Source organism: Amphiura filiformis, chromosome 9 (genome assembly GCF_039555335.1).
Source record: "Amphiura filiformis chromosome 9, Afil_fr2py, whole genome shotgun sequence".
Taxonomy (NCBI): Eukaryota; Metazoa; Echinodermata; class Ophiuroidea; order Amphilepidida; family Amphiuridae; genus Amphiura; species Amphiura filiformis.
The window spans coordinates 10,544,319-10,568,584 of NC_092636.1; the positions used below are offsets into that span (position 1 = coordinate 10,544,319).

At 36.1% G+C, this 24,266-nt stretch overlaps 1 protein-coding gene across 1 annotated transcript; it reads right to left on the reverse strand.

The window, feature by feature from the left end:
• Window positions 1–951: 951 nt before the first annotated feature.
• On the reverse strand, window positions 952–6,482 carry LOC140160612 (putative nuclease HARBI1). Its single transcript, XM_072183858.1, has 3 exons — window positions 5,901–6,482; window positions 3,795–4,035; window positions 952–2,949 (listed from the first exon to the last, which is right to left on the reverse strand). The coding sequence occupies exons 1-3, from the start codon at window positions 6,433–6,435 to the stop codon at window positions 2,649–2,651; spliced, it is 1,077 nt and encodes a 358-aa protein (XP_072039959.1). The 5' UTR covers window positions 6,436–6,482; the 3' UTR covers window positions 952–2,648.
• Window positions 6,483–24,266: the final 17,784 nt, after the last annotated feature.

The window sequence follows — 24,266 nt, forward strand, 5'->3', positions numbered from 1 at the left end:
ATGTTAATTAAATTTAAAACAATACAAAACAGGATTCGATTTAACTTGTGTAGTGGATCAAAATGCTCCCTATTTTGGACAACCAGCTACACAAATTTCAGCTTGTATTATTTACAATGTAAACATATGCTAATATTATAAGAACATCGCCTAAATAAGGTTTTCGCTAAAAATGGCTACACAAATTTTTCAAAGTAAATCGAACCCTGCCATCAAATTAAGCAATACAAATCAAGTCTCAAGCTAAACAAAACAAATTTCATCCTGTATATTTTCCTAAGCACACATATCCCACCCACATACAGAAGGAACACGTCACCATCTCATATCCCCTATGCTAAAGTCAGGGGGATAAAAACATGGTGTACCATATTCATTCTAATTAGCACCCCGGACATTTTAATTCAATAATTTTCTGAGGCTAGAAGAGCCTATGGGTCATGACTAAAATTATGAATGGCAGTTAGAAATATGATTTATGCCCAAGTCAAAATCATGGAATAATAAATGTCTATATCTAGAAAGTAGGGCCTACAATTTCAGAGGCTGAAAAAATGTTTTTTTCCCTGCAAGCAATCCAGAATTTCCCTCCAGTTTTACCTAATTTCCCTCCAGTATGACATATTTCCCTTATGTATTTCTTTATTTTTTTGGTCAAAAACCAAAAATTTCCCTGCAATGAGCTTCCCGTATTGCCCACTTTTTCCTGCCATGGCCTACATGAAGGTGCACAAGTGTGTGATTAGAAATAATGTCACTTAAAAATATAGGGCACTTAAGTAGGGCATGGGTGCTAATTAGATTGAATACCAGTACGATAAAAAAATATTGAACTCTTCATAAAATTTAACTTCAGAAAATGTATACTTTTCACAGGGTACATGTTTTGTACATCATACCTAAAGAGATAAATTTTTGTATGAAAATACTGAGATTTTGTGTCACAAAAATAATCTGAATTTAGGGTCAGAATTTCAGCGTGAATCCGTGAATTAATTCTCGCAAAGATTCTCGTAAACAGATTTGTGTGAATCGAAGTTGATTCTCGCAAACATTTTTTTGTTCAGATTAAAAAATAACAAGAATGTTTCATTCCTACTTGACTTGATATCAAATTTAAGGCAATTTTGCAAGCTTTTGAATGTTGATGCTCAGATTGTGGTATACAGAAACTGAAAACAGCGAGAAACTGATCAGGGTCCTGAAACAAGTGAAATTGCATAAATCTGAACTACAAAATAGCCCGAATCCAGACAAAATCCTGAATACTCTCATCCCTGTTGTAAGACCGAAAATTAACAATTAAATTAAGCCGACTATAAACTAATACTAACCCTAATTTCATGTTTAAAAATTACATGATGGAATAACCCAAAATAAGATTATCACACATAGCATCAACACCCCCAACTCGACCCTCCAACTAAACACAAAAGTTGGCAACCATTAAAGTTACCAAAATCTTTCAAAGACCAAGGACAAAATTTGGCCAAAAACAAACCCTTTTTGGTGGTTTTCAATGACTGGAATTTCAAACACCCCTTTTCAATTACACTAAATACCGACATAAAATTAAGTATTCTCAAGTACCCATTATAATCACATTTTGCGGACAGTGCACATTAATTACCCCCTATTTTGCTGACTTCACAGACAATGCAAATTAAATACACTCTAGTTTGCAAATTTCGCGGTCTTCGCTACTGGTAAAAAAATTATCCATTTTCCGCACTAATTGGTAACTCTCGTGGTTACCACCTTTTGTGTTGGGTTGAGGGGGGGGGAAACAGCTAACCAAATATTTCAAAGACAAACATATTTTTATACTCAAATTACATCTCACATTGATCTGAATTCTGTGTACAAATGGGGCTGTGTAACAATATTGTGCCTTGGGAAAGGTAAAATTAGAGATGTCACAAGTTTGTACTGTAACAGAAAGACTGAAAAGCATATTTAAATTTGGATTAAAATAAATAAAATGACCTTAAAAAACACATTGTAAGACCTCTGAACAATTTATGTTAATTACTTGCCCTCTCATTAAGGTGAGTACTACACCCCTTGATAAATTGGTGACTATTTTCTCAAAAATTAATAACACATTTGGTAACAAAAAGTTATGTACATCATAGGGGCAAGGAATCTAGTTGCTACAGAGTAATTTCAGTGACTCAAGACAAGCGCTACATTATTTATGATAAGAAAAGAGGTATCGCTAGAATACACTTCATTTCTTAACATAATGAACCACTTGTCTTGAATCACTGAAATATCAGTGAAGTAACTGGATTCCTTGCCCCTATCATATGCATAACTTTGGTTACCAGTGTGTAGTTATTTTTTGAGACAAATGCAAAGTTAGTCAAAAAATTTATCAGGTGTAGCACCACCTTAATTTTTATATATTATGTTTCTCAATTTTACCCTCCCCAGAGCACATGATTGTATTACAGCCACAATTATACAGGTAAAAAGTAAACAGAAACTTAGACCTTATGTTAGTTTAACATATTTACATACTTCTTAATACAAAAATTGAAACTTGTTAGTTCGTTAATTCCAGACACAGCTATTTACAGTTCCGTAACATAAAAGTTCTTTCCTGACACAGAGCTAAGTTTATAGTTCTGTAACATATTTACAGTTTAACTAAAAACATTGCGAACAAGTTCATTCCTGACTGCAATTCCAAGTAATTCATCTGCATCAGGGGCTTCAAGATCGCCGGCATCATCAGGGTTTGGTGGTTGGTTGTCATCATCATCGTCTTGAGCCTCCTGTACGTAGTCATCCTTGCTGATGTTGAATAGGACGCAGCACGCAACAATCATATCGCAGGCAGTCTCAGGTGATTTTACTTTAGGGCCGCTACTACCTAAGCAGGCGAACTTGTTCTTCAACTGGCCATTTAGCTGCTCGATTAGAACCCTGGTTCTTTTATGGGCTCTGAAACACAAGAGGGAAAACACAAAGAAAGGGGAAGGGAGTAGAAAGAAAGGAAGATAGAGGGAGAGAGAAAAAGAGACAAAATTATAATTAATGATCCCATATGGCCTTCGACATTTCCAAGGACTTATAGGCAGCCAGCCATGTAGGCAGTGTTTTACATACCCAAAATTGTAAAATACACACCCAGTGTTTGCCCACATGGCAGATACTTTGTACCTTTGTATCTAAATTTACACACCCAGTTTTTTTGAATTTACACACCGAAACCTTCAAACCCTGCCTAAGACTGATTAAAACCTATAACAGCTATACCTACCCAAAAGACGTCTACACATATATTATGTATACCTAAAGCAAATAACAAGAGCAACAGTCTGTCTTTGGCTCCGGCCTCCGGGTGGGGGCGGGATGGAAGAGGGGCAGCAACCAGCACGGAATCTGCATTTCGTTCCTCATAACTTTTGCCCCATGTGAAATGTTACGATTTACCATATTGTGATAATGCAAAACACAAATGTTTTTAAAATCAAAGCAGTGGATGAGGTATAATGAATGAAGCCCTAAATGAAGCCCTACATGTACATGTAGATAACGAGGTACATCAAACACGTGAAACACCCATCGTCCCTCCTGGCAACAAATTTTTGGTACCGATAGGCCTACCTAGTCTTAAATTATGCCACTCGTTAAGCTAATTAACATACACAAAATAAGCTTAACATTTAATATTTTGCCCTCCATGTCTGACACAAACATGGAGGTGTCAGCACTGCACTGTTATATCATTTAGGCATTCATCTATACATGTACCGTACATCATAAAATGAAATAGATTAGCCTACCTGTTGTATTCTTCCTCTGCTTCAGTGCTTGGATGCTGAATAGGAGTCATCAGCCATGGTTTTAAAGCGTAGCCGGAATCTCCCAGAAGAAGTCCCTGCAGGCGTCCGCTCTCATAAGCGTGGCCCAGACGACTTGCCTGCAAAATACGACTGTCATGCGTGCTGCCTGGCCATCGTGCCACTACATTAAGGATCCTGTACTTGGCATCGCAGACAAGCTGAACGTTGATACTATATTTACCTATAGATATTCATGAAAATTAAAAAAGAAATACTGTAAATGCATGGAGGTAATACAAATTGTACAAGTTTAAAGTGTCAGGCATGGGACTACGCATTTGGTCATGTGTCATATGGTGGGGCACATTTGCGTTACAAGCACTGATTTTGATCATCTGTCCTCCTTTTCACTTAAATTGTTACATGTCTAAAACTATACATCTCACACCAACAAAAGTATACATTTTTGGAAAGCTTATGTTCCAAGGAATCCAACTATGCAAAAATGAAGTTGGTATACAGGGTGCGTAAGAAAATATATAGGGTGATATCATGAACAAAATTAATTTTACTAGTAAATTCATAATTTATTGCATTTGCTACTGATATAGAATATGGTACCAGGATCAAATGTAATCTAATTTTGTGGCAGGCAACACTTTTGGTATTTTTCACGAATTAATCAAATTGGCATTCCAAATTGAGAAACATATTTGAAAATTAGAATAATCAGGCTGTATAATGAGCCCAAATTTGACGCAATTGGACCAAGAATAGCCCTGTGACAACAAGTTAAAATCAGAAAGAGGAGAGAAAAATGTAACGTCACCAGGTATTTTTGGGTCCCACCATAATAAGACACATGACCATTTATGAAAAAGTCTGGAAAAGATGGAAAAGCACGTACTGAGAGTCAATTTTGTTTAAAAAGTAGGTCAAGGTTGCACAATTAAGTCATTATGATCACACTGATTGGGAACACATCCTGAGCATATCAGCTAATTTCAAGATGGTCAAGGCCTGCTGGATTGACATGGATTGGGACATAAAATAAACTAACTGCATACATGTAAACATGATTTCATAAACGAGAATGCAACAAATTTTTAGGTACCGTACCCAATATAAAAAAATGAATATGCAAGTTGTACAGCAACATGAATAGGCCTACATACATGTAGTTCCAGTAACTGTAACTCGTCGCACCTAGATGGTCCGTAGATGTCATTATGTTTATCATAAAGACTGAAGTCTTGCTGGCAGGACTAACATACATGTACATGTAGGCCTACTACGTATGAAGGCTGTCGATTTCCGTTTAAACGGTATTTAAAATTCAGGCTGTTTAAATGTAGAAAAAAACAAAAAAAAACAAAACAAACAAAAAAACTTGCAATTGAACTTGTAAAGCGCCACACATACACAGATCAATCATATGCAAACAAATGAAAAATACATACATGATATCAATTCAAAATATACACAATTACAAAAAATTTTAAAAATTCAATGTGTCCCTGGCTCTCCTGGGTACAAGCTGAAATTTGTGTAGCAGATTGTCCAAAATGGGGAGCATTTTGCTCCACTACACAAGTTAAATCATACCCTGTTTACGTGATGGTCACCATTTATGATTTTGAAAATTCGGGAGGGGCGAAATACATGTACCGTATTCATTCCAATAAGCGCCCATGCCCCAAAGCTTAGGGGATAATTTTCATTTGAAATTCATGTCCGTCCACTCGGACGCAAGGCATTGAGGCAGCTCAGCTTGTTGAACATTGCGTCCAACAATATAGAAAATCACGTCCTGGATGCACGGAGGCGGCTTTTCATTAAAAAATGCTACATGTACACACATTTTTTCAAAGTAAATCGAACCCTGAATCTAACCATCCATGCTGGTGCATGATGATGTTGATGCTTGGATGATAATGATGATCATGGGCATGATGGGTGTCTGGCATGCCTGATCTAAAAAAATGATGAAAGCTTTTATTTTGTAGCTCATGAGCTAGCTTATTCAATTTAACCATTACAAGTCATGATTGTACTTTAAAACATGTATTATAATTTATATACATTCATGTGACATTTGTAGCCTACCTTTCCTGTTGATGTACACATATTCATCGGGTCCAAGCGTAACACCATGTAGTCTGACGTGGGTACAATCAATAGCGCCTACCACACGAGGAAATCCCCTTGGTCTAACAGCCATGAAATCCCTCTGTTTCTGTCGCACTTCTTCCGCTGTCCGGGGAAACTTGATGTAATCATTTTGTAACCGGCACAGGAGTGGAGTCACGCGGCTCACGGCGCGTTGAGCGGTGGGAATGCTTACACCGTGAGGCTCAGCTCCAGATTCATCCAGGTAAGATCCTTTTCCGTAAAAGCGAAGTGCTATGAAGACTTGAAGGCTTGGTGGTAAAGCGTGATTCCGTTCCGTAGGATGTTGCAGTTCGTCAGACAAGAGGTCGATGATGTTGATACTTGCCAACCGTGTGAAGCGATACTTCTTGTACATGTCGTGATCATTCCATTTATCCAGTGGATGCGACCTATCTCTAAATACTCTCTCCCGTCGAAGAGCTCGTTGATTTATTACCATATGCAGCTGATTTGCCAAAAACATCGCCATAATTGATAAAATTTAAGCCAAACTCAACAGTATATTCGGGAGCGATCATTTATTTCCCGCCGTATGACCGGATGTGACCTATGACACTTGATAAGAATTCTCGATCATTCCATTTGTCATGTAGGTGAATTGTCTATTTATACTCTCTCGCTTCGTTTCGTTCAGAATTTGCAGCTGAATACCCAAAAACATCGCCATAATTGACCATTAAATCTGAGTTAAATTAAATGAAACAGCTAACTTGTCATTGTTTTGTTTACCAATTTTCGCGGCAAAATTTGACCTCTGACTTAAGATGAATCCTCACAAGTTAAGAGGCCCCCTGACCCCCTCTTAAGTTTAGAGGCAACTTAAGAAGGATATTCATCTTAAGTTGTTTTATAATATAGAAGATAAGATTAATCTTAAAGTTAAGAGGAGTTCAAGACTTAAGATGAATTAATTCATCTTAAGTCTGACTTAAGATGATCTTAAAGTTTTATGAAATAGGACCCTGGGTCCTATTTCATAAAGCTTCTATTTAAGATGATCTTAAGTATTCATCTTAACTGCAATTCATCTTAAGTCAAGACGTTTAATTCATCTTAGGATAATATTAATCTTATCTCAATTCCTCTTATCTTTTAATTAAATTTTAATCTAATGTTCTTGAAAGAGCCTGATTTTTGTTCGGGGTCAATTCAGTGCGGAAAATTTTTCACTTCCGGTTGGGGAAACTAGTCGCACAAATCAACAAAATGGTAAACAAATTGCATTTAACGTGTGATTTATGTATTTTTTCTTTTCTTTTCTGTTAGAAAATGACATTATTTTGCATGTGTGTTCTTTTCTACCCATAAAAATATCAGGTAAGATGAAATTTTAAGAGAGTAAATTGGCGTCTGTGGAGACCAACGGACCTCCTATACAAATGTACAGCGAAATAAGCTTAATGGATTTATAATACTTGTCACTGCTTGTACCGTCTTCACAACTGAGGATTACTAGAATAAGCGGATATTTTTGCATTTAAAGTATACTCTACGTATAAATCTATCAGAAATCGTGACATTTTTTGGGACAAAGTTGTGATTTTTGGATGCAATGTGATCGACAACATACCAAATAAAGAATAAAAAGAAGTTGTTCTTCTTGAATCTTGTGATTGCAGCTCGGCATTAAACCAAATTACATGCCAGTATACAGTTAATTTTTTTTTTTCTTCCTTCGTAGAGGTATGCACTGGTAATTTACGATTGTGTAGAAGTGGCGAGGTACCGGGTATTACTCCCCGGGCCCTTACTACGCGTACATGCCGATGCCCATGGGTAAACCGTCTTGGTCTTGTTGTCAATTGATACGGACTGGTTTCGATTTCCATGACGGGTGCCTCTACAGACAGTAAAGTACGACACACTGACATCGTAGTCCAAATTCTACAACACGCAATGATACTAACTGTTGTAGTGCATGGGTGTTGGCGACGACAACAACGTTTCACGTTTACCGTCACATAACGATCCAACGTGGCAATCAAAAACTCCCTCATACTGTAGTGTTAGTGTTACAGCATTGTACAGATAAATTGAGTAATTCTTAGCCAAGTTGGATCATCGCAACATGTACATGTAGCGTACCAAAGCTCTCATTTTTCGGTTGGCTTACCGGTACCAGTAGATCAAAGGCGACATTTTTTTAAGAACACAAAATGCCTATTTTGAAAAGTCTATTTGAGTTGAAGTGCAAATTATTAAGTTTTTTAAGAACAGCATTTTTGATGCGATTACCTGTAAACATGATATTGTTTTGAAGCATTAAAATGTCGCGATTTGGAGTGAACTCAATTGTGCAAAATTTTAACATTCGGCCTACAAATACATACAAAGATAAAACGAATTTTGTGCATGAAAATGTTGTGAATCAACTGCACTTGTAAAATTTTCATGCACGCAAATATCTTTGCATTACCGTATTTTGTGTTGACAATATTTTCTTAATTTAAAAAAAAAGGGATGAAAACACATTGTTGGCAGTATTTTCTACATGAGCACAAACCTGTATTTAATATACATACTACATGTAGCAAGTGATTGAAAACTTGCTAGTGAGAGCTAAATTGTGATTTATGTTTTGTGCATTTTTTTTTGTAACGGGCCAATTCAGTATCGAAGTTACGTAATGTTACTATGTCAACGGGATCACGCGCTAGAGTAATGAACCACGATCGAAATGATCACCACATAAAGTATATGGCACTCGAAGGCATACCAAAGTAGCGTGATCCGGTAACCAAGAGAATTACGTAACCACTTCGATGCTGAATAGAGCTAAAAATACACCTCGGCACGGGGCGTCCAATATCCAGGCAGTGTTGCCTCCATATTGTCTGTTTTGTTTACGCTATTGGCTGTTGCCACATGAATGTCGGCCACCGTCGTCTGATTTTACATTTGACTAATAGATTTTTACAATTGTTTTCTTTTTCATTTCATGTTATTGTTTGCAAACACTGGATGAGGACAAGAGGAGACTGATTAATGGTCACTTGTGTCATCAACCGCTGCTTGCTTACGCTAAAAACCAATCCTAACACCTGTTGACTGGATGAGTGGAGGCAGCACATTCTGCACTTGCTTGTACCTTTTCAACGAATGATTCTGCTTGTTTCGTGGAATGCAATTACTTAACTGTTTTGTGTCTGGTGTAAATTTTACTTGCCATGACTATTACAGTTGAGTTTTAGCATATTCACAACATTCGACTAACTGGAAGAGGACAAGAGGAGACTGATTAATGGTCACTTGTGTCATCAACCGCTGCTTGCTTACGCTAAAACCAATCCTAACACCTGTTGACTGGATGAGTGGAGGCAGCACGTTCTGCACTTGCTTGTACCTTTTCAACGAATGATTCTGCTTGTTTGGTGGAATGCAATTACTTAACTGTTTTGTGTCTGGTGTAAATTTTACTTGCCATGACTATTGCAGTTGAGTTTTAGCATATTCACATCATTCGGCTAACTCTACAGTGGATTCAACATGAACTGTACCATATCCTACTTTATTTAAATGTTTGAAACTTCCTATAATATTACCAACTGTGTTTGTTTCCCAACTTGCCTTTATTATCATTTTAGAATCAAAATATCAACAACATATATGTACCAGTGCCTGCCGCACTTGGTGCGGCACCTTCATCTGATGATGAGCTAGAAGTGCAAGTACAGGTATGTTTATGTTTTAACTTTATTCATCTCCACATTGATGCCACTTAATGTGTGAAAAGTATATCTCACAAAATAGGAGGTCTCGTAGCGCTGAACAAACCAAGATAGAAGCAATACAAAAGACATAATTAGAGGTTAATAACTGCGCATCGGTTATTTGGAGGGCATTGTGAAAAATCTAAACATTTTGCCTTTGGAACCGAGGGATATTCCGAGGTTATAGAGTTAAATGCTTATCTCACTGACTATGGAGGATTAAAAGGACACAAATAAGCAAGAGCCATTCCAGGCAAAAATCTTTTTTGTCAGCATAGCAATAATAAAAACGATCATATCACAAACACGTCTCAGCAGTCTGGGAATTAATTCATATTTTTTTTATCTACACCCTGCCTAGTTAGCAACTGACAGTGATATGATTTTAAATGTCACATTATTATTCTTCAAATAAAAATAGTAGGCCTACATATGTTTAATTTTTTCTCTGAACATTTTATCAAATAAATTATCTTGTTGCAGAAGAAGAAGAAGACTCCAAGAAAAAGAAATTTTAAAGAGCAGGAGCTGCACGTGATGTTAGAATTAATACAATTGCACAAGGGCAAGCTGTTTGGTAGCGCAGGGGAAGCCGGGTCATGAGAATCAGAAGGTAATTATATTTCGATGGGGAGTGGATGCAAAATCAATGCATTTTGTGGATCTAAGCTAAAGTATCATAAGAAAGCTAATATTTTCTCACTATCCCAGTGAATTTTAGCGCCCGTAATATTTTTCATTTAAATTGTTTGATTGTTTGACAACTACAAATTTCGGAACATTCAATCTAAGATAATTATGAAACTGAACATGTATTTTGCGATTTGTGTCAATTTTCAGCTTCCTGGACATGGGCAATTTATAGCTTTATAAATGTATGACAAACCTAGAAAATCAGTTTTGTCATTTTGTAACCTTTTTTTTAAATTGCATTCATTACTTCAATCAGGAGTCCCTTGTTTGTATTGTCATGAAATTGTTTTAACTATAAGTGCAATAATAGTATGAAAGAGAATGATTCAAATCAGATTTTAAAAATCTTTTCCAGGTTGAGGAGAGAAAGAAGCGATACTGGCAGTTGATTGCCGAGGAGGTAACGCAGGTCAAGAGCATCCAGAGGGACTGGGAGGATTGCCGGAAAAAATGGCAATTGCTCAAATCTGATGCATTGAGCATAAAGAAGCAAAATAAAAAGACGGGTATGTAAAACAATAAAACAAACAAATTAGAATTTGTTTTACACTTTCCATGTCAATAATTGTAAAATAATGATATCGTCCGTGTTATTATGAGACAATAGATGCACTCCTAATTAATGGAAAATAGAACGTGTACGAAACACACTTAAAGGAGGATTTTATGATCCTAGCATCCTCTTTTTATGACATTTTTCAGTAGGTATCCACAAAAATTTCTGTTGATTCCGATTCTGCGTTTACGAGTTATGCATTATTATATGTATCACAATGCTCCAGAGACGATGTGTTGTAATTTCGTTCTGGTGCACCAGAACGAAATTAAAATTTGGCGATATTTTTGCTAAACGAATTAATCTGCAAGAAATATTTGGTACATAAACATTATGTAGCCAGAGGTATCCAGTGGTATAAAAATCTCAATTTATTTTGAGAAAAGTGGGGGGATGAGGCTGTGGATCACGAAATGCCCTTTTAATTTCAAAATATGATTAACTGCCAAGCATTTTTTTGGTTGTTTGTTTTAATTTTTTGCGGTTGTTTTTTGTGTTTTCTGTTTGGTAACTTTTATGTTAAAGGGGATGGCTACCACTCCACTGGCCTTACTGGCCTTTCGGCCATCTCCTCCATGAATTTTTGATGCAGAGATACCAGTTTTCAGGTTTTAACCTGAATTCAGGTTTTTTGTGAGTTCAAATTCCCACGTTTTTCTTTATTTTCAGCCTGTTTTGGGGCTTTTTGGCCTGCATTATCACGCGCGTTTTCAGGTTTTTTGAGTGAAACTGACTGGCATCTCTGTTGATGGTATTTTGATGTAATGATATTTCCGTGCATATTTTGCAATTTTTATGTTAATTGTGTAAATAAATAAATGAATGAATGGATAGATTTCGATCTAACTTCTCAAGGGGCTAATGTGTCGCATTCTTCTTGAATCTTTGATCCAAGTGCAAAATCTGACCACTTGTAACTTGAAATGGCGATTTTGGTACACAATAACTCAATAAATATTGCATCTATTATAAAAAATTAAAAAAACAGGTAAGCGAATATGCTCATCTTTCTGATTTAGTGCATCATTTTGTGCAGATTTGTGTGTGTGAATTTTCAAAAGTTGAATTTGTTGCCTTTTGTTCATTTTTATGGAGAGGATTTTAAGATATGATCTTGTGAAAAATTATAAGTTTCTTTTTTGAGGCCAGTTTATATTCAATACATTCCTGTTATTATTGTTCCAATTCTTTTTCTAGACATTTACTCTAAATAGGAATCTATGGATTTTAATTTATTTATAATCCTCTATTAATTTTATCAGGAGGAGGACGGCATGTCAAATCAAATCCAATACTTGATCTAGTGAGAGAGATGTGTGCCCCAGAAGTTCGGTTTGGGATAATGGGACCAAACACAGAGGGCAATCCTCTGTCAGACTCCCAAGTAAGTATCTATGTACCTGTTTCCATAAGACCAAAAAAAGTGGTTTGTATTGGGAGATGGCGCTATTTAAATGCATTTTTGGTACATATGGTGATTGGTTTTTTTTATATTAAATAAAATCTGATAAAATTTGGCCCTGAAGTGCATCCACCACTCCACCCCCCCCCCTAAGAAAAGAAAAAGGGCCAAAAATACCTTTAAGAAATAGATTGATATTTGTGCTAGCCATTTTTCCTTGAAAAATCACAAAACGCTCTGCCTTTTTCTATTTGGTAGAAAAAGGAGGTGAGACATGATTCTGTTTAAGGCCATGAAACATAATGAGATTTCTAAACATTTTCCCAATGCACGTACATGTAATAGTAATCTCAATTGAATAAGAAAAATAAACAGGGTTCATATTAAAGTAATGTGTGATTTGCATAAAGAATAGATTCCTATTTATGTTTGTTTTCACTGATCACATTATCCCCTTTTGATCTCGAGCCAAACAAATGAGGTACGTATTTAACGAAGAAAATTGTGATTTCATTCCAGTGCCAACAATGCGTGTAATACGCTCGCCGATCATTACGTGTAACACTGCATGGAGCATCGCACTTGACGTGTGTAGGTCTACACATAAGCTAACATCCACGGGAGATGTTAGCAAGCATTCGATCGATGAACTCTGAATAATTTTACTGTTATTAAAGCGCTTCAGGCTTAATCTTTTACGTGGTATTTTAGTACACCAATGGGCATTATAATTATGCAAAAGTAGAAATCCGAGTAAAATTGAGGGCGTTGCTGGGAAGCAAATCACACATTACGCTTCAACATCCCAAGGGGCAATGATTTTCTTATATGTGGTGTGATCAATCAAAATCAGTCTAAAGTTAGACATATTCAATTTTCAGTTTATTATATGATTGTTGCTACATGATTGTTGCTACACTGCAGTTAAAAGAATTTTCAAAACAATAGGAAAAGGAAGTAAATATTCTGTTTATCTACATGTAACTTCCGACTGATTTTGCTTAATTACTTCACATGTGCCAATGAAAAATTTCTTACAAGCTACACTATCCATATGCAGGACTCATCTCAGAACTCCCAGGATCTACAAAAACAACAACAGCAACAACAACAGCAGCAACAACGGCTGCAACGGTTGCAAGAGCAGCAGCAACAGCTCAAAAAAAAAAAAAACGAAAGATGATTCAACAACAGCAACAACAGAAACAAGCCCAGGAAGCGGAGTCGCAACAACAACAAGATCAGCCTTCCACATCCAATGGACGTGAATCCGGGGCACGTGAAGGGCAACCCACTTGGAAACAAGAGACAGAAATGAGGTTGTTAAAAATCCAGGAAGAGTTCCTGAAGATAGAGAAGGCTAGAATGGAATTCCAGCGCGAGCAGCTCTCGAGGTAAGTAAGAAAATGCTGCTCGCGTTGGAGTCCATAACAGTCGGGGGCTGTTTCGCTCAATGTCTGAGCACTAGCTTTCTCCAGGCCACATATTACCAGAGGGGGTTCTTAGTGGGTATGGGGATGTGCGGCTGATATGAGAAGCATTTTCATGTTATTATTTGTGGGTTAAAAATTTCAAAAATCTGGTTACAAAATGGGGAGCTTATATCTTAGAAACATTTGGAAACAGGAAATTTATATTTCAGAAAGAGTATTCATGGGCTTAATTATTCAATGATCAAATATTTTCGGGTACAATTCTTTCAAAATCTCAGCCATACATCTCCATCTCCACCTAATCAAAACCCCAGAACTCCCCTGGTAGTAGTAATGAATTTTAAATTTCCTAGAGCAATATTGTAACATTCCCATAAGAAACTGAATTTGTTAGATAATCATTTTAAGACCCATCTGTCACAAAAATTTTTACCTGTTTGAAATACTTTGATATTGAAAATCACGAATAGCTATGAATGATATACCCACTGAAAAATATTGAGGGCATCCTCTTCAGCATGTTATATTTACAGTCTTGTGCCAAGGCCTTCTAAGATCCCCCCCTCATGATCAGCACTTAAACCCTATCACTGCTCTAGGGGAGGAGGGCATTCCCATTTTGGATGAGACACATGTAGGGCTATAAGACAACCTCTTCCAGCAACACTGTCACCCAAAGACCTCATTTTTTTCAGAAAATATTGTGCTCACACCCAAAGACCCCTTTTGAATTTGATCGGTCAGCATCACCCGAAGGCCCTTCAATTTGAACAAAAACTTTCATTTATCACTGCTGTCTTACTTACTTTAAAAACAACTCTGATTGAAGCTAATTAGAACTAAAAATTCAATGTTTGAAGCTTCTGACTCTCACCCAAGGACCCTACTTTAAAAATGGTACTCTAAATGAGTCTGTGCTCTCATCCAATGCTGTCCTAATTTAGGTACAGACTGTCAGTCCATCACCCAAAGACCCCATACTTCTTACATTTTGCTCTCACCGAATGCTCAAAATTATTCTGTCACCCAATGACCCCATATTTTAGGCCCCATGTCACATGAGGGAAAATGATAAATCGCACATATTTATATCATTTATCACCATTTTGTAGAATTCAGCACATGTTTCCTGTATTTTAAGTTTGTGATGATTTCTATCTAACTTCTAACATATTTTGTGGCGATGTCCTATTTTTGGACATTGATCCAAATTTGAAACAAATCTTGTAAAATTGACATCAATTTCATGCAATTTATTAAAATTTAGCCCAATTTTTATTGATTGGTCACAATTGAGCTAGATTTGCAGTGATCGGTTACAATTTAGCATAGGCAATTTAAAGCAATTTTTCACAATGTTACCACTACTTATAGCAATCTGCAGGCTGATTTTGTGCGATCTCTCATTTCACCCCGTGTGACATAGGGCCTTAATTTTTACATTTTGCTCTACCAGAAAGCTCATTACTATGAAAATGTAAACCCTACATATCCCTTTCACATTGGATTGCGGTCCTTAAAGGAGGGGCAATCCAGGGGGGGGGACGTGGCAAAATGACCCATTTTTTTCAGCCACTTTTTTAAATTTTGGACGGTTGTCCTCCCAACATTTCAAGCCGGATTGGCGCTAATGACCCCCACCCCTCCTATCATTACTTTTGGGCTCACCAAGTCCATGAGGACCACAGACTCACAAACAAACTGTATGCAGACGTAACTTAGCATGTGTATCATGTTGAACGATCAAAGTCGGATTGAGTCTAGGAGCCTGCCAGGCTGTCCTGGTGGTTCAGACTCAACCCGATTACGTTTTTTCAACATGCTTACAGTAATTTGTAGCTTCAATCAGTACAGTAACCCTCAATGACTTGGTGAGCCTGAAAATGATTCAAGCCAAGGTGATATGATTCGATTGCTGATCATGAGCCCTAGAAGGCCTGAACAAGGCTAGTTACAATATTGCTTTATTAAATTTCTGTGGCCTTTTCAGAACTCCTCCTGTACTTTTTTAAACTATGTACGTAAAAATAGTTTTTACAGGAAACCCACAGAGCTGTAATACATTAAGTTCTATGAGGAAACCTAATTAATTTTGGATCCCTAGTTTACGGGTTACCCATTCTCTAATGCTTTAAAAAATAAAATGTGTCACTTATACAATTTAAAAAATCAAGTAATTTTGATTATTTGAAATTCCCAATATATACAAAATTTATAACAAATTCTTAAAATTTGATATTTTGATATATTAAAGTCCTGTTTTTGGAAAACAATTCCATATTTTCAATACAAAACTTCCAAATCTTCAATTTATTGGCAGCTTTTCATCCCAGCTACATACACTTTAATAGTAAATATCATTAAATTTATAACTTTTACCTCGAGGACTGTTAAAATATCAATTTTTAATCATTTATCATAAAATGTGTATTATATCGCGAATTTCAAAAATAAATAAATTATTTGATATCATCATAGACTGGTTCTATTTTGGAACAATTGCATTCCTAGCGGCAAGTTTGCATAAAACTTGGCCACCAGCATATTTTTGTTAATTTGTTAGGCTGAACTCGAAGATTCAGTTCTCAAGTTCCTATCAAAATGGCAAAAAACCAAACATGTCAACAGTTTTCTTTTGATTTTTGACCAGTAGAGTTCGCAGATCATTTCGTAATTATATATGCATGAATTATGTGAAGTTTTCAGATATAAAAAAGAACTACACAATTGAGGCATATGGTTTATGGATAGTACCCTGTTAAGCTACAAAATCATTGCGTTTGGCAAATTTCACTTTGCTTAATTTATTAGAAAGTTAATTAGGGCCATAATTACTAATGGAAATGAACCAAATACAGCCATTGTTTTTTGCATTTTATGTCTCCTACTCATGTACCAAGTTCCAGTACCACACCTTTCCTAATTGTATCTGAAAACTTTAATTTGCATAATTCATGCATGTATAATTAGAAAATTACCTGGCAACACAGAATGTCAACAATAAAGAAAATTAAACAACTAGTTGTTGCCAACTTTTTGGTTTCGCACCGTATTAACAGGTCATATTTTGGTAACCATATATGTAACCGTAGTGGTCAGTGACAACACGGAATGTGTGCTGAGGCTTGTGGATCTAGGCGTTGTGCTTGTGAGTAGCGGCAGCGCACTATAAATCACTGCACTCTTAAAATTTTCAATCTCGTTACAAGAGAGGATGGACTTTCACATACATTCAAATTAAAAAAAATATATGTCTAGGCATCCTGAACTTGCAGACTATGTTGAGTTGTGGTGAAGAAGGGTCATCCATTTTCTTTTTCTACACCCCTGCCCAATTTTGTGCCTATTTTTGCATTTTTCTCAAAAATTATAGCGCATTGGTGACAAGTAAGATATGTATATTTTAGGGGCAAGGACTACAACTACTGCACTGAAAATTTTATTTCAGCACAGACAACAGTTGTGGAGTTACAGTCAAAAATGAGGGAAAACCAATATTTGATCAATAAATCAATAACTACTTGCCTGGAGTCGATGAAATTCCAGTGTAGTAATTGGATTCCTTGCTCTATAATATACATAACTTTTGATACCAGTGTTTTATTAGTTTTTGAGAAAAATGCAAAAATAGTCACAAATATATCAAGGGTGTAGTACCACCTTAATGGTCATACATATCCTTTGTAGAGTGAATATAATTTGTGGGTATCAAAACTCAATTTTTAATAAAATCCTGAGCATAATACAATCAATGCTTCTGTCCCATTTGAGATTGTCCTGCATCACCAGTTGTGTTTAAAAACAATGAGGTCAGCTAGAGGCACAGAATTAGAGAAAGAGAACCTGGACTGGACCGCCATCTTGATACAGGCTTGGAGCAAAAATTGGGGGTAGGCAGTTTCCATCACAATGCACTCGAGGCATTCGTTGTCATGCAAGCGCAAAGACCCGAATACCCACCAATTTCCTCCCCATAGCTGACGGTGCAATTGTACGTGGCAGTATAGGCAGCCTCTAATTCTGTTGCTAATGTTACAATCCAGTTGATGTCAGACACATATTATGTTAGCTTGTCATTACCTTCATCTTCAGCAATGGGGAGCATGTTTCAAATGCAGTCGCCCATTCATGCATACTCCATTCAATTTGTAGCGATTTGGACACGTGTCGAGGGTTCAACGCAACAACATCTAACTGTAAAAAAAAAAAAAATGAGATTTTGGTATGAAAATTTATTCAGCATCATCCATTTACCATGCTAAATATTTATACTTGAAATACCAGGCTGCTGAAAGTTTCATGGCATTTGCATTGACTCTACATGGAGTCTTTTTCAAAAAACTGTGGTGTTAAGTAAGATACTCTTACCCTGAGCCCTCGATGTGTTAAAGGCTACTATTATGTACTACATAGTGAACACAAAATAAAATAAGTGGGAAAATAGTTCTTTGCATTGTATTTTATTGTTTGATGATTCTGTCCATATTAAATTTAAACATACAATGATATTGCACTTCAGCTGATCCTGGGAGTAGATCGGATGGGCTTAATCCTGGGGTACGTACACCAACACCTGAAAGAAAAAAAGCTGAAATATTTTTTATTCATATGATTTGATCCAGTCAGGGACCTCTCCGTAACAAGCTAAGCTTGGCTTCCAACATCAAAGGCGGGTACCTTCAGCCAAGTTTCTTCTTTATCCAGGAAGAACTGCACATGTGACTACAAAATTTTGTCAACACCTATGCCTATAGCATAGCTAATTATAACATGCTTTACAAAATTAATCTCTTTAGCAAACCAAATTAACTATCTAGCCAATCACTAAATTTACAGTATAATTCCGAAACCAGGCATGAGAATGATCATCAACAAAAACAACCTAATAAAAAGCCTGAATTCAGGTTTAAACCTGAAAATTCATATGCCTGGAAATCACTATGCATAGCATGATCAGACAAGGTTAATGAACTTCCCATATTTTTCAAATGTCTTTTTTGATTGGCTTCATGATTCTAAGATTCGGCTGCATTAAGTACATAAATGGATTGTATAGCAGGTTAATAAGTTGACAAAATTGCTGTGACTGGAACACCACATGTACATAAGAAGACTGGAAAGTTTCATGTTTTGAATGCCAAACATTTTGGTCCTTTACTGTTTAACTAGCTTTGTTTTTCTTCCTAGTTCAAAATATTCACTGCCCAGGATTCACTGATCCCATACAGCTTAACAATGAGCGGTATCAGTTGTATGACTTGCAAAAGCATGGCCATAGGTGTGCGAATCACCTCAAAATATCAATTCAGAAAACCTTGAAAATCTACCTTCTGAATGGAAAGGCATCCTTTTTTGGGAAAATCATTGAAATTAGTCCTTTTTGAGATGAAGTTCACAAAGCACCACTTTTTAGCTCCTCGTACCCCAATAATAATTAATTTAGGTAAGGGCTGACAACTTGTGGTATATAGATATTTGTATGACATTTTCTAACATGAAACTTTGAATAAATAAAAAACAAAAATATGTAAACAATCAACACGATTAATAAACAAGTAATTTAACAATTTGGAGTCTAATCCAGTAATTTAAAACTAATTATATATGATATTAAATCGATTAGAAAACAATAATGGAACAAAACAAAAGATCGATGACGTCCTATAAACGTAACTACTTTCGTTTCTCAGTCGACCCCCTCCCTCCCGGCCAGAAACGTAATGATAAAATATTGAAAATTTTGACATAATAATAGTAATTCAGACCGATGTTTTTTTACAAACGTAATCAAGTATTTTTACCCCCCCTCCCGTCTAAACGCAACTTGTTTCGTTTATAAGACGTCATCGATGTTTTGGTTTGTTCCTTAGGCTCATTTAAATTCATAAATATGGAATTAATGTGACACAAAAGTTAAGTATGCAGCGTGTGAGGCCAGTCAGGCCACCATATACTAGCACAGTACAAAGTTAATCGGTTATTGCGTTGAAGCTGCAGAGTGGATTAATGAAAATGTAAGCAAAATATGCAAATGAGCTGAGAGCTCATTAACATACATAAATATGTAAATAACATGACACAAAACTATACAGCACATGAGGACACAATATCATATCAACGTATCTAGTTTGATATAATATTGGATGGCTGAGCATGATACCATAACATATCGGATGAGTCATAAAGATATCGGACGAGCCAACGGCGAGTTCGATATTTGTATGACGAATCCGATATGTTATGGTATCATGCGAAATAAAGCCATCCAATAATGATGATAATAATGATGATCGGTTGTTGCATTGGAGCTGCACAGTGGATTAATGAATTTGTTTCTGCCTGGAGACAGCCAAGAAACAAATAATAATATGAATGCAGTATTTAACAGTATTTTTTCAAAAGTGGAAATTGCGGAAAGAAACTAAGCACATGACATATTGGCAAAAAACTCAATTGCGATAAAAACAAAAAAATACTATCAAACCAATGTTAGTGATTTAGCATAGAAAACAACATAACATACATGTAAACCCTCATTACCATGATTACATTGTACAGCAGAGCTGTGGATTTGGACATTTTTTAGAGCGACTGTCCACCGCTACAATACAGATGCTGAACTGAAGTATTGAGCACGTGTATATTATCAGTAGATGCATGAGAATTTCCACACATGGTACAATTGTGGATTTTAAGATGTGAAATTGTGGAGCCATTTTGGATTAGACCCATGGTCACCAAATGAGGTCACAAAGGTCATACTATTACCATAATAGTTTTGTAGTCAAATAGTCAAAGTCAAAGGTCATTCAGTAACCATAATTATGTGGTATTGATCTTTGACTTCCATTGCATACCTACATGTATATCAAGTAACCATTTTAGAAGGCAGGTTCAATATCGTTTCCTGATTACGCTAAATTAAAAACATTTTTTGCTAACATCAGAAATGTTATCCCAGGTTGAAAAAAAACAACAACCTAAAACATAATATTTTACCGAAAACAAAAATGTGAAACTTCTCATGCTTCTACTAACAAGTGCATGCTTTGGGAGCTTATCACTAGCATCTGTACTTCAATACAATTTGGACATTTTGTATAGCGACTGTCCACCGCATTTAACAAGAAATAATAAATTCTTCTATACCGTAGTGGATATTTGGCATACATGTACATATAGTTACTGGCTACAACTGCTACACAAAATATAATCACATTGTAAGGCCATCTTAATCTAACCCTAACCCAACATTTTTTGGGCTATCAAAGGGAAAGAAACAAAAAAGGAGAGAAGATGAACAAAGTCATTTGGTACCCCAATATTCAATATAACCAACATGTAGCCACAGGGGCTTCCCCTAGCCCGGCCAGCGATTTTGTTGGTATAACTTTGGCCAGTTGCATCAAATGGAATGCTTGAAAGTGCAGTACATGTAGTTTACATTGTGCACTTTAGAGTTTCAGCCAGGTTAGGGTTAATGTCTCAAAGAAACCACATGCATTAGCATTATTCCCGCTACATAAATCTCGATTTTCCCAAAAACATCCACCAAAAAAAAAATACACTGCTTGACCTATGGATAACCTTGAAATGACATTCCACACATTTGGCTTTAAAGATTGCCTGTACCCACCAAGTATCATGCCCATAAGAGTTTTTAGTGATTTTCCCTCAAATGACCCCTGGGTGACCTTGGATGTCCCCAAAATGACCTTCCAAACATTTGATTCTAAATGTTAAACGTACCCACCAAGTTTCATTACATACAAGTTTTCAGTAATTTTACCTCTGATGACCCCTAGGTGACCTCTGATGACCCTGAAATGACCTTCCAAAAATTGGTTCTAAATGTTGACTGTACCCACCAAGTTTCCTGCCCATATGACAGTTTTTAGTAATTTTACCTCAGATGACCCTGGGTGACATTGGTCCTGGATGACCCCAAAATGACCTTCCAAACATTTGACTCTAAATGTTGACTGCACCCACCAAGTTTCATGACATAAAAGTTTTCAGTAATTTGACCTCAGATGACCCCTAGGTGACCTCTGATGACCCCAAAATGACCTTCCAAACATTTGACTCTAAATGTTGACTGCACCCACCAAGTTTCATGACATAAAAGTTTTCAGTAATTTGACCTCTGATGACCCCTAGGTGACCTCTGATGACCCCAAAATGACCTTCCAAACATTTGACTCTAAATGTTGACTGCACCCACCAAGTTTCATGACATACAAGTTTTCAGTAATTTGACCTCAGATGACCCCTAGGTGACCTCTGATGACCCCAAAATGAACTTCCAAACAGTGACTCCAAATGTTGACTGTACCCAAAGTTTCATGCCCATACAAGTATTTGGCAATTTGACCTCAGATGACCCCTGAGTGACCCGGTCACACTTGCCCCGTCACTGTTCAAAATTGCAGCTAAGCATGGCAAAACATAAAAAAAACCCTAAAAACATAATCGCATTCCACATTACATTTACAACTTCAGAAAGGCTTTGAGACAAACTATTTCATTAAGATGGCCTACACACATGTAATCTATACTGTGCCAATAAAGTATCATTACACTTGGAAAAATAATCACAATTTCCAAACTGAACAATATTGGGGTAAATTTGTTTTTTAATACATGTAGATGCACTACCTTATCTGCCACATTATGACACCACATTGAAACCAATGGGACTTAAAAGAACAAAGTTACAAGCTGGCCTATTCAAAACTCCACAGACTAGTCATCTGGTTTGAGAGTGGTGAATAGCAGATTTATGCGTTTGGCTTTAATTTAAAACAAAAGGAACAAAAGAAAACTGAAACAAAAGAACTAAAAAATAAAATGTTATGTGAAGTTATGAAAAGTAAAGAGAAGTAAAAACTTAAATTAAAACAGCTTTAAATAATGCTTCATTGAAGAAACTGTGTTGTCTCTTTGTTGCGGCTTGTTGGAATCTTTTTTGCGCCTTCTATAGGCCAGTTTGTCACTTTTAAAACTGGACCATCGTCTATTCAATTGCTTGTAACTTTACTTCTTGAGGTCACATTGGATTAAATGTGGTATCATAATGTGCATGATTAGATAGTGCATCTAATGAAAAAAACAACTTACCCCAATATTGTTTAGTTTTGAAATTATGATTATTTTTCCAAGTGTGAGGATACTTTATTGGCGCAGTATACTTTCCCAAAGTTGTTTAAAGATACAAAGTTATGGTCTCTAGAAATTCAAAAATATACATCACATGCCTAATAAAATATTTACTGTATGAAATGTGGTTAAACAGAGAAAGGAAAGCAAACAGTTCTAAAAAATGTATGATTCCTGCAGGTGTACAAAAAATCAAGATGGGAAATTCATTGTGTGTGCTGTACAAGAATAAGATACTGGATTGGATGATATGGATTTGGGAATGGCCTTGCAGGACAGAAGGATTTGGCATGAGTTTGAGGATTCCACTCATTTAAAGCAAATAAGCAAGCAAGCAATGTATGAATAGGTTTTTGAAAAATATTTATGATAAAAGTATTTTAAATTTGGATTTCAATACCAGATTGATCAATCCTATTTAAATTAACATTGATATCAAGCCCACATCTGCTGAAATTCGTTTTGCATTTCTTTCTAAAGGAATAAAAAAATATGAATTGCAGTAAATCAAAATTGCTCCCAAAGATGAAATACACACACTGCAGGAAACAAACAAACTTTTTCCCTTCCATAAATTCATCCTCATTTTAACCCAGACTGTCATTTATAAAGTACCTCAGTCTCACCTACTCAGTACAAGTAGAAGTATAAGTTAGCCACTTGTTTTGTCCAACAAGTTATGTAGAAGTTCAGCAAAATATCGCAAAATGTTTTGTCCCACAATAGCTAGACGAAATGTTTATTTCAACAAGTAGAAGTCACTCTCTGAAAATGCCAAATATAACAGTCTTCAACCAAGATGTGAGAGTACACATGCATATACATGTAGCCAAGCAGGAAATTTGGTAAAATTTAAAGCTCTTTAGAACATTTACAATAAGAATGGAAGATAAGGCGAAAAAAAGATAAAACCCTGTTCTATGGGCCCGACAACCCAGATTGTAAACAAATTGGGAAAAAAAAATTCCCTGTACAAAATGAATGCTGACCCAAATTTCAGGAACAAATGTTTTTTTAAATTGCAAATTATTTACAGATTTTCATGATTTTTTGGGGTTATTTAAAAAAAAAAGACCGACCAACCCTACTTGAAAGGTCTGTCCGCCCGTAGAAGAGGGTTTCTTTTTTTTCGTCGCCTAATGGTTAACTAATTAAGGAGAGCTAACAATCACTATTCTGTATCAGATTTAAGGAGAGCAGTAGATAGCAATAACTCGTTCTCCACAAAAGGCAACCCCTGCAATCCAAAATTTGTTGTTACATGTACTATACCTCATAAATATTCATTAGGTAATCCAGACATCTTTTTGGTTACCGGTATTCATAACCTCATTAATAAACGCGATG

What these genes read in the sequence shown, in the direction of transcription:
- LOC140160612 (XM_072183858.1), bottom strand. Translation starts at nt 6,435, where the DNA reads ATGGCGATGTTTTTGGCAAATCAGCTGCATATGGTAATAAATCAACGA. An exon ending in TGTGTACATCAACAGGAAAG is followed by an intron (nt 4,036 to 5,900) that starts GTAGGCTACAAA and finishes GAATATCTATAG; the next exon opens with GTAAATATAGTATCAACGTT. An exon ending in GCAGAGGAAGAATACAACAG is followed by an intron (nt 2,950 to 3,794) that starts GTAGGCTAATCT and finishes CTTGTGTTTCAG; the next exon opens with AGCCCATAAAAGAACCAGGG.